The 12,092-nt window shown below is 41.8% G+C and overlaps 1 protein-coding gene across 1 annotated transcript in view; it reads right to left on the bottom strand.

The window, feature by feature from the left end:
- Nucleotides 1-6,459, bottom strand: part of ATXN7L1 (ataxin 7 like 1) — a 113,082-nt gene extending 106,623 nt beyond the window's left edge. Inside the window, exons 1-2 of the mRNA XM_034062976.1 lie at nt 6,182-6,459; nt 5,592-5,660 (exon numbers count right to left, since the gene is read on the bottom strand). Of these exons, the coding sequence (XP_033918867.1) occupies nt 5,592-5,660; nt 6,182-6,296 (184 nt within the window). The 5' untranslated portion in view covers nt 6,297-6,459. The remainder of the gene's footprint in view (nt 1-5,591; nt 5,661-6,181) is intronic.
- Nucleotides 6,460-12,092: the final 5,633 nt, after the last annotated feature.

Here is a 12,092-nt window from a genome sequence, read left to right as displayed (position 1 = left end):
ATTACCCATGTATGGAGGCAGATCAACAAGAACACACACACTTTTTTATATCCCAAGCAAAAACAGATAAAAGAAGTTATTTCACTTTCTGTGGTGACAACAGGGTACACTCTAGTAAACATGTCATTTCCTTCTTTCTCAAGTCCAGTTATAAATTGCAACAAGTAGAAGCAAAGTCAGAGACAGATCCTTAGTGACAGTGCTGTCAGTTGACAGAAAATCACATGTCATTTCCCCATCAGTGATCAAACAAGCTACCTTACACTATAGGAGATCTAACCTCTTCAGAATAACTGTTGCACAAATACTAGGAGAAATGTTACCAAATTCCAGCAAGATATGTGCCATCTAACAAACCCAGAATCTTTAAAGAAATTATTTCTAGAAGTGATTCAGATACATATTTGAAACTACTAAAATCCTAACTTAAAACACAGAATGTCTGATCAGAGAGCCTTACAATGACTCCACTCTTTTTATCCAGTGTGTGGGCTGATGAACTAAAGGACAGGTTTCAGAAAATAACTATGTAACTATGAGGATAAACTACAATTCTGACTAAATTTCTGGGCACTATCATACATAATGTTTCATTCTTCATCTGTTACCATTCCTTGAGACACATTAAATGAGGTGACAGCCACAACCAGGAGCCACACCACCCCCCTGCAGAAGCTGTCCATGGGAAAAAAAAACCCCAAACTATGGGAGTCAGATATCATACACTGAACTGATCGGGTATTTGAACACCAGAATCCAGTCCTACTGTCATTTCTCATACTAAAGAAAAACCCAGGTGGGACCTTTCCTCGCTATTCTTATTCCCAGCATAAAGATAAGAATGGTAAGAAAAAGTTTCACTTGCTAATAACCACAGTTTTGTATGCTGCTAATTCTCAGTTCTTTCACTAACCAAGCTCCACCTGAATATTACATCTGTTTAAAAACCAGTATCTCTGGAAGACCTTATTAGCTTACAGGGAAGAGAAAGAAAACTATACAACACTCACCTCCCTCTTTTGCCCACTGAAAAACCAAAGTCAAAACCAACCCCGAATCACTAACCAACATGGTCTACATTCAAAAACCTCACTTCTTTCTTCTGGGGTATGTGCTCAAAACTTCATTATAATTTTCTTTCCCTCTCAGCCTTTTCCAACATTCCCTACCACCACAAAAAGGTGGAGATGAAGGCAGCTAAATAAAAACAAGAATGCTTTATCCTTAAGTTTTTGGTTAGTATGTTTTTAAAGGAGACAAACAGCACCATCAGCTAACCACTAGTAAACAACAAAATAAATAAGAATAAAAAAAAAGACCAACTTCAATTCCTATGCTTACATTAACCAGCTGGTTTTGCCTTCTCTTCTTTTACAGTCTCCTCATAAATAATCTTCGTTCTCTTCCTCTGGCTTTTCATAAGGAAAATGTTACAAGCTACATCCTTTTTTTTCCCTATTAAGTGCTCCCTACCATCACTCAATCTCCTTAGCTTCTTATTTTTTCCATGAAAAATGATAAAATCAAGTTATTTTTCTGAAGAATAAAAAAAAAAAATTTGAAAGCAAAACTAATCAGTATCCCTTTAATTTTGTTCTGACAGTGCCAATGGATTTACCAAAAAGCTTTCCATCAGATAGTTACATAGGAAGTCAAAATAGGAAAACCATATTGTAAACAACTATCCAGTTTGCTTGTCTAATCATCAAGTAAAATGGTCAAGTCTGAGGCTGCACAACGATAGAAAATCTCTAATTTTAACACAATGTTAGAAAAACAGAATAGATTATCTAAGACAAAACACACACACCATCAGACTGAAACCTCAATAATACAAACCCACTGAACTGAGAAACTGAAGTTGATTATGACACCAAGTACCCAGATACAGATCTAAATCCCATATGTTGTATTTAACCCTGCTGTAGTCCATGAAGATACACAGGATATCTTTTGCTCCTTTACAACCCGTGCCTACCTAGAAACACTCATGACACTTAATGCTCGCACATTTACTAAAGTGATTACTAATAAGTCTTGTATGGAAAACAAAAAAAACAACATTCTTCTATTATTTTCTTAAATATTGTATAGAACAAAACAAAAGCCTCCAAAATGAACCTAAACTCAGTTACAAGTTATGACTGATAATACAAGATCACTGTATCTCTCAGGCATACAATTACTGGGACTTTTCACAGGACACAAATTGTCAAACAAATACAGACTCCTTTTACTACACCTGCTATCTAGAAGAAAATCTTCATTATCCAGACACACCATTCAACTTTCAAAATTCAATCTAAACCCCAAATGCTGCTCCAATTCTGATAACCCCTCTTTTAGCTAAGCCGGTTGGTTGGTAGTGATTTGTCAGATAAGTTACACAATGCTGTTTCTGTTTCCTGATTAGATAAGCACATAAGTGTGTTGAGTTTTGGGGTTTTTTTTCCCTAGCACAAACATATCTGCATAAAATTTTTCATTTTTTGTGAACACTTACAACTTGGTAATCCCCTCTCCACAAACCTACAAGCCAATAAAAGTCCACCATGGCCATACTGCATTTGCTAAAGGATACATAAACCAAGTATTAGCATGCAAAAAGCAATTCCATCTACAAAACTGAATAAATGTTCAGGAAATTTCTCTCCACTGTGCTGCCTACATATACACTGCCGAATAAAGGAAAGCAGTGAGCAGTATTTCTATGTTCTTACTTCTGCCCAAAGGAGGGGGCACGGGGGGCACATGGCCTCGGTACATTTCTTTGCATTACAGAAAGGTTGAGCACTGCCAGACTGCAACCATTTGCCCATGGATGCACTAAGTATCAACCCCTGTGTCAGGCAGAGATTTCGCAGGGTTCCTCCCCACCACCACTGGCAATGCTGCCTTCCAGGCCCCCACCTGGGTAAGAGGGAGAAACAGCCCACCACTCTAAACACCTACAGTACACAACCAGAAAGGAGGCAGTGACAGGGGGATGAAGCTAGCTTGAAGCATTTTTTGACATCCAACAATTTTTTTCCTATAGATCGAAACTGAAACACCTTGTCACACTCTGGAGGGGACCACAGTTTTCCTTCCCTTTCCCCCCACTATGTTCTCCACACACAGTTTCACTAGTCTAAAAATGCTCCCTGCTTAACTGCTTACAAGGGAGTAGTCACATGAATCTGGTCATATCAAGTGAAGTTGACAAAATGCGGACAAATATTAGAAGAAGTAAAAGCAGTGAGATCAGATTTTACACTATCCTTCTCGAACAGGGCAGTAATTTTTGATATCTGAAGTCCTGTCCTTCCGTCATCCCCCCCTTACAGAAATAAAGTCTGATTTTTGTAAGACACCTCTTACAATCTCCTGGCACCACAAATACCATATGAAGACCTACTCAAATAGATGAGAATGCAAAGAAAAATTAATTGGGTTTGGTGTTAAGACCTACCACGACCACAACCCGTGCCTATGAACAAAGCAGACAAAAGAAGTCACTATGTCACACAACAGATGTGTGCAATTTCTGCATTTCTGCAAGCACACAAGCTATGTTTTCTGCAGACCAATCTAATCCTGGAAATTCTTCCCACCTTCACTAGTAAGGATAATGAGGCTCCAAGAAGGTTTACATTGGGCATTCAGAGACACAGATGGGTGTGGTGAAAACACCTGTATTAACACACTGCTGAGGTGAATACAGTAGAAACATTTCAACACATACTAATTTCTTCAAACTTCTTGAAAGTTCTAAGTGATCCAAAACAAGTTACTACTTGGAAGCAATAAAATTCCTAAAGCTTTTTATTTTCTAAACATAACAGTTTTATTTCTTTAAACTGTATAACAGTGCAAGTACTATGAAAGCTAATAAGTGTTTCACACCTCTCACTATCACAATGTCAGCAATGACATTACACTTAGGTTGGAAATAATTTTTCTGGATACTGAGTTTAAATAGAGCTCCTTTGATGAGGTCTATAACCTCCCCAAAACCAAACAATGACAGAGCAGAGCTGATAATCTATACTGAATCGTTCTAGGAAACAATTTGCATATTATGTATGACTAAGGAGTAGGGATGCATTTCAATCTTTATATCTCAAGTAAGCTTATAGTAACAATTTGTGTTCAAGGACTTCTAGGCAGAAAACATTTTATCTCCACAAATTAAGGTCCTTATGAAGGCCAAGCTCAAGTAGGGAGATTTTTGTTTGATTACTTTGGAATCAAACATACGCTTGACATTACTGGTAGACATACAAACTGTTTGAGCCTGGGACGTTTTAGCCATAATATATTACATGAAAATCCAATCTGCCTGTAACTTGGTTTTGGGTTGGCAAAATAGAGGCGTTCAGGCATGTAAAAATCAAGACAGGAATACAACCAAGCTTGGCATCTCTAGAAAGGTCTTTGAAAAGGGAGGTTTTATGGTATTTTAAATAATTTTATTTAATGTGTATTCCACACAATTTAATAGTTTATCACACAACTCTATTATTAATTCATTCTTTTTTCAAGAGCTTGTTTAGAAAATTTAAGATCTCTTTAAGCTACCAAGATGCTCAAAATTGAACACATGTGTAATGACACTATAGCTTAACAAGAAACTTAGCATCATTTCAGAATATATGAGATGACATTACAGGTAACAGCAGGATTTCTCTCAGCATCAGTAAGTTACACTGAAGTTTTACTATGATGGAATCAGTCATTACAAACTGACTTCACAAGAAGTATTTCTCCTGACAGAAATGTTGTATATGTATACTGCTTTCTTAATAGAACAGAAACAGAAAGCTACATGAAAACATGTCCCAAACCATTTCACTAGTTGCATGAGGTTTTACCTCAGCATGATGTTAACGGCACATGTCACACAATGTGTAAATTTGATTTGCCCACGCTCCCCATTCAAGTCTCTCCTCTCTCAACTGACAGAACTGTGTCAGGCATGACATATTAGCAAATACCATTAGCCTGAAATTTACCTGTTCATACTTACAGTACCAGAAAACCTTATGACCAGAAAACCAAATTATCAGTATTTGGTTTTGCATAATAAGGCTTAGCCTAACATAAGATAATATTAGATGCTGGCTGCTTAGTTGACTGTAAGTCACTCAGCCATGAGGATGAAAGAATGTGACTTGAGCTAAAGTGGATGAACCCAAAGATGGTAACTGTTTCTCTCTGCGAGTGAAAATGTTTCTCACTAGTCACTAATGTTATAACGATTAAAGTTAACACACAGGTTTATACAGTTATCTCCACAGAGAAGCAAGTGAAACATTGCACCAAGGGACAGGGTCCTCGAAAAAAATCAAACATGGCCACTGAGGTGTAGCTGGTTTTTGGCTTAAAATTGCCTTATCTTTAACCACATCTCTCGATTGTATGCATACACCTGTTATACTTCAAAAGAAGTTGACACGGTGACAGTCATCTGTGTGTATCCAACCCTGAAACATTCTTCATGGCGGAGATACCCATATGCTATTAAACTACCCTGTCAAGGCCAAACCACAGTCATCCACAGCCACCAAGAGACAGACAGGTAGAGAGGTGTGCCAGCACTATCCACTTACCTTCTTTATTAAGCCTCATAACCTCCCTGCTTTTTCCACCCTCCTTTCCAGTCTCTTCTAGATCTACACCTGCAGAAGAGAAGCAGAGTCAGGAAGCGCCGAGGGCCCAGAGGTGTGCATTTATTGTTTGGCGGGGGGGAGAAGGAGAGGTGAGGAGGTGAGCAGTGTTTCTATTTGCAACAGCAAAAGCACAATGGTCGGAGCATCTGCCAGGGAGCGAAACCGCCGGGCCCCCCGCGGCAGCACCCTCCAGCCCCCACCCCCCGCAGCATCCTTCGTCCCCTCCGCGCATCCTCCCCCTCGCCCCCTTCCCCCACCGCGGCGCCGGCCCAGCGGCGGATCCCGCGCCGCGGGGCAGCAGCACGGCTCGGCTCGGCACGGCGTGCGCCAGCGCCTCCCGCACACATGGCACCGGGGGCTCGGCGCGTCAGCTGAGCGCCCGGGGGGCGGCACCTCCCGCCGCGGGGCGCGGGCCCCGGGGAGTAGGGGGGGGTGGCCCGGCTGGGCCCCCGGCCCCTGGCCCCGCCGCCGTGCGTGCGCTCCGGGGAGGGGAGCGGCGTGCCGAGCCGCGGGCCGGTCCCTGCCCTTACTGTGCGGGGGGGCGGCGCCGTGCGCGTGCGGGGGGGCGGCCTCCCGCACCCAGGCGGCCCAGGGCTGGCCCAGGAACGCCTCGGGACTGGGCACGGGCCGCTCCAGGGCCGCCATGGCGCCGCGCCTGCTCCTGCCTCCTTGTTGCTTTTCCCGTTTCCTTCGGCGGCGGCGGCGGCGAGCGAGCGAGCGAGACACGGGATTCGAGAACGCCGCACGTCATCCTCGGGACGTTCCGCCGCCCACACGGGGGTAGTGTCAGCCCCTGCTCCCTATCAGATCGGGCTCCCCGCCGCACAGCGCGCATGCCCGCGTCCCCCGCGCCTGCGCGCCGCGCCCGGCGACGCCGCCGGCAGCCGGGCCTGCCTCCCGCCCCGAGGGGGGCGCGGGACCCGAACTGCCTCGGCGCCCAGCGCTGCCCCTCCGCGCCCCTGCGCAGCGCCTCCGCCCGGCGCGGTTTGGCCCTGCTCGGCCCGGCCCGGCCCGTTCTGGCGGAGCGGAGCGGGGCCGGGCCGGCGGCCGAAGAGCCTCGCCGGGAAGGCAGCCGCTGGCGTTGCTCGCCCGGGGGTTACCCCCACCCTGTGTCTCGCAGCGCCCCGCAGTAAGTCCCTGGGTCGCGCTCTCGGTAGTTGCGGCACGACCCCCGCGGCCCAGCGCGGCCTCGGGTGGCGGTGTCGAGGCTCCCGGGCTCCCGGACTTCTTCCAGCTGCCCTCCTGTGGATCACCTATAACCACAGCCATTTCGTTGTCCAAATACTACCTGATCTGCGTTTAAATACAGGCTTCATCTGTTTGCAAATAGGCTTTTCGTTGTTTTGGTGTTTTAGGCTACGGTACGGCAGCACAGAACTCGCAGGTCCCACTCCTCTCAATACTGAGGTTTTCATCTCGCTGTGTGTAACCCACAGGATTTACGTTGTTTTCGTTTAATTTTAGGACTGTGTAATTTTTGGTTAATTTTTTCTTCATTTAGGTAAGGCTAGAAAGTAACACTACCGTGAATTTTTTTGTGTTCAATATATCTGATTTGTGTAAGGAGTTGCGGCATAAACCTCTTGCTCCAGCTCACACCTATTAAGCCGAACATACCAAAGCCAAACCAGTGGTGGAAGACTTAAGTTTCATTTAAGCAGCCTCACAGACTCTGCTCACAGCATCTTTCATACAGCTGTGCAGCCCCAGCAGAAGAACTAATGACTGAAGCTCATGGTTCTCTGATTGCAGGTGTGAGTTTTTCACTGTCCCTTCCCTGTCCTATGCCTCTTCCCAGCCACTCCATTAAGACACTGTCACCATTCACTTTTTTTGCTGGTTCACACCAGCAAAGCATGAAATCAATCTAAACTTGAGGAAATGGCATGTAAGACCTACTCAAGGGTTGGAGTTGTGTCCAGAGGAGCAGGACAGGCACTGCTGAAGTCAGCACTGCTGGAGTAGCACTGTTGCCTGCAGAAAGGTACATGACACTACAGTCTACCATGGATTTAAGTAGATTTCTTACCGTTTCATAAGACTGAGCTCTTTACAGTGCTAAACTAAATGTTTAGGCAAAGGCTAAGCAGCCTTTGCCTTAGATACCCTGTCAACAGATGCAGTATTAGATACAGATAGCATTCACACCACCTCTTCCAAAAAGTAGGTAGGATATACAAATTTTCAGGCCTAAAAGCTTAGAGTCTGTATGGCCAGGCCAAAGTGCCTCCAGTTCTGTGACATTAGCTGCAAGAGACTAAGGAACACAATTGAAACAATCAAGGAAAAAAGCTCACCAAAATATGCCTTCAAAGAGAACAAGTCAATCACAGCAGCCATATTGGCAACCAGTGTGAAGCAGCCATAAGTTGTATGACCTTAGATATATTATACATGGAATTTCCAGAAGCAGGAAGGGTGGTCATGATATAATACAAAGCCCTGGCAAGACCTGTTGTGGAATATTAAGTACAATTCTAGCCACCAGTTTAAATTAGTCTTCCTACAGAAAAGTGTGGAAAGGATTGCCAGGATGGTCAGAGGAGTTAAGTCTGTCACATGAGAAGAGCTTGGCTTAGTCTAGTGAAATTTAGCTGGGAACAAATATGAATTATGTTTTTAATTATAAGGAAACTTAATAATCAATGAGGAAAAAGAAGAATAGACTTAAACTGCTTTTGTTGAGGTTGAAAACCCTGCTCACTACACATAAAACTTTTTGGTGAGGAATAGCAAGATGGAGTTCCTTGGGAAGAATAATAAATGACATTATGCTAATAGTCAACCATGTTTGGCACTTGTGCTCATATCCACCGCAAGCTAGTTGAGCAAAAGTCTTGTCAGCGGCCAAATAGTCATGTAATTAAAGAAGTTACACTGCACAGCTTACACCATAACAATTCCATGATCACCCAAGACATGCATCTGGAGAACAGGTACAAAAGAAAGGCATGTGAGAACCCAGGAAAGCCCTATCAGTGAAAACCGACGTAAGAGTTCAGGGAAGTATGTATACATCAAACTTGATTAAATACTGCCACAGGATACATAAGCAGTAAAGCAATTCCTAATCACATAACTGAGAAAAAAGGGGAAGGAGAAGCTATTTAATACAAGCTGCCACATACCAAGCAAAAAAAAGTGAAGAAACTTTCCAACTTTAACACATGGCACTAATCTACATGCTGCTTACCATGACACACTGCAGAACTACAGTCTAGGCTCTAACAGAAACAGACCATATGAAGGAAAATTAGCATAAAATCAAAGATGCAAGATGTACCAATTCCTTCCTAAAAAGAAACAATCCAGTGATTTACAGTTTGAGAGAAAGGTTTCCAAGACCCTCCCAAAGGAATTCCTCCTCCCTTCCATATGTATGCATGAACAACATTATCATTAAACAAATGCTTCCACAATCACAGAATCATAGAATCTTGTAGGTTGGAAACGATCTTTAAGACTGAGTCCAACCATTAACCCAGCACTGAAAAGTATACCACTAAACCACATCCCTAAGTGCCACATCTACACATGCACCCCACTTTCCAATAATCAGCATCTTTTGTTTGAAAAGTGCATGTTCTGCTTTGATTGCATCTGTGCTACTTCTGTGATCTGCTCTAAGGAATGAACCCCACCCCTGAGTGAAATAGGAAGAGAGCCCATCTGACATTTTAGACGTTATTCCCATGGTCAGGAATTTTTGTAGTTCTCTCTTGTGAGTGTGAACTCAGGCTACAGCTTATGGTAGCAGTGGCATTCAAATAGTTTCTTCTCTTTTCCTGGCATCTGCTTTCACAGAATTTGTAGAAAGACAATTCCACTTAAGACTTTTACTCCTCTTTCAATTTTGTTTCAACTAATCAATGGATGCAAAAGTTATGGGTGGAGAGGAAAAAAAGAAGGAAAAGGCACAAACATGATCAAGGAAGACTTATTTCCATAGGAAATGCATAAAAAATCTGCACATGGAAGTATAGATTAAACATCCTCTGTTTCTTTTCCAGCTGCTCACCAATACAGAAATTTAATTCTATGACCTTGAACAAGTCACTGTGCCATAGAAAAGTAATTAAGTTGGTCAGGAAAGGTACTTTCCCTCTCTGGTCCTTGTGGATCTTGTTTTATTTCAAATGCCAAGTAGAAGCTTCCTTTTATTATGTGGTCTTTCAGAATTTAATATAGTGCAGCCTTCATCTTGGTTGCAGCTTCTAAATACTACAGTGATCCAATCATAACATGGAATTAAAAAGTAAACTGTAAGCAAATTAAGGCCTTTAATTAATAAGCAGCAAAATACAAATGAAACTCTAATCTTTAAAATCCATATATTAATGGTCTTTTAATAAGATGATCTCCAAATGCAAACTTTCCGCTAAGCAGCCAGGAGATAAAAAATTGTATGTTCTTGTATCTACTTATTAGAATTATAGTTAAAGACTTGGGCTTTATAAAATCACAGCAAAAGTTATGACATCCAAAGCTAGCTGCGTATCAATATTTGGCTTATGTGGATTTCACTCTGACATTTATATAATTATTGGGATCTAAATGAAAAGAGATAAGAAACCAAAACAGCAGTTCTCACATGTGGCTATCAGGAATTTCCGATGTAGTCACCATGTACAAAGAAATAATGACATGATTCCATTTCAACTCCACTGTCACACACTGAGAAAATACCATGGGTTTGCTCAGGCATGTGTAGTCACAGCAACAGCTAGAATTTGTGACCCTCTGCTTTAAATCTTGTATACCTGGCAAATCATGCACCAGATGGCTTTAAACTGTCTGCGAAAGTATTGTAAAAACCAGCTGTATAAGGCTTCAGTATCATAACAAAATGATAAACATATGATGTTCTTGTGACAAAGTCATTAGGATTTAAGCAGTTTGTCAAGAAACTCGTTAGTACTTCTCAGGATCCTATTTTGCAATGGATTTACCACAACAGTGGTTTTATCTTATATAGCAGAAATTATTACAAAGCAGACAGTTTTATGAATCCAGGTATCTACTTTGGTGGGAATGGAACAGTGAATGAATCACAAGACATTCTTAAAGACAATCAGTAATGGCATTTGCATAAGAAAAGCACCAGCAAAGTAGCTGTGTGTCAGTCACAAAAGAACAGAAATATCAATTCTCCTCCAGGATTTTGAGAAGTCTAAAACTAATTTATATGTTGACTTGCATGCAAATTAGTTTTATAGTGAATTTTTACACTTTTGCTCATTTCAACCTGTAGATTATCTAACTCTAGTCTCACTTCCCACAGTGAATAAATGAACTTCCTATTTAATACTACAGCTGCACCTTAGGGGAAAAGATACCAGAGAAGTTTGTATTGATAAGATGCAAAACCTGCCAGATAGATAGTCCTGCCTTTCACTGGCGAAACTGATTCTGAAACTATTTGGTTTTCTAATAGTGCAGCATCCTAGTCTGCCCTGTGATAATTAGAGTAGGTAAATTCATTAAACAGAGCAGATACTTAAGAAGTTCTGTAGGTTTCTGCAAAAAGATGCATACAGGATGGCCATTAAAACAACTTGATACTTAGCAAGCCAAATGTAAAAGCCACTATGAGCCAGTCTTCCTAGGGTCATTCTGGCCAGAAGTGCAGTCCCTGTAGTATTTCTGGTTTCTTTGTAATTTCAGAAGGTGTCTCAAACACCATGTGAGTGCCATCATGTAAGACTTGAGCTAGAAAACTGTATAAAATAGACACAGCAGAGAAATCTATTTTTAATGTCCTCTGAAATAACACAAGGAAAAAAAAAATCCAGATTAAGCTTTTGGTTCCATCTTAGCCAAAAAAGCCAGCACTTAAAAAAGAAACAAGGAAACAGTTCAGAAAAATGGAGAACTGAAAAAGAAATTCTGAGCGAGATAGTCTTGTATCCCAGCAAAAACATGTTTCTCAAGCAAGTGTTGCAAATTGATTCACACAAAACAATGCTTGAAACACTACAGCAGCACTTATCAGATGAAATGGGGAATCTAAAGGGAGGTATACCACACAGATACATGAATAGAACATGCAGAATAAGATAACTTATTACAGTGAACTCTGGAAAACTTAAAGAAAAAATGCTACCACAAAAAGGCCATGAACTAGAGGCTAGTGAACATCAACATGAACTAGTCACAACAGTGAATACACATTTCAAATCCAAGAGAGTTATGCAAGCGCTGTGAAAAAATAAATTGCACATCCGTCATTTGCAGTGTCTAAAACAATGTTCTAAACAATTTTGCTGAAGTATTGGCTGCAGTCTAAATGCATTAACATAGCACTGTACATCAGCTAATTTATCCTGCTTTTAAGAGGCTAATTTGTCTTATCTACAGTATTACCATAGCTGGAGTCTTTCTGACACCAAAGCTAGTAATGGTAACTATCAGTTATCATAGGACTACTTTGTACAGTGCAGA

Source organism: Melopsittacus undulatus, chromosome 5 (assembly GCF_012275295.1).
Source record: "Melopsittacus undulatus isolate bMelUnd1 chromosome 5, bMelUnd1.mat.Z, whole genome shotgun sequence".
Classification (NCBI taxonomy): domain Eukaryota; kingdom Metazoa; phylum Chordata; class Aves; order Psittaciformes; family Psittaculidae; genus Melopsittacus; species Melopsittacus undulatus.
Note: the sequence above shows the minus strand (reverse complement) of the source record. Positions and strands in the feature narration are given on the sequence as shown.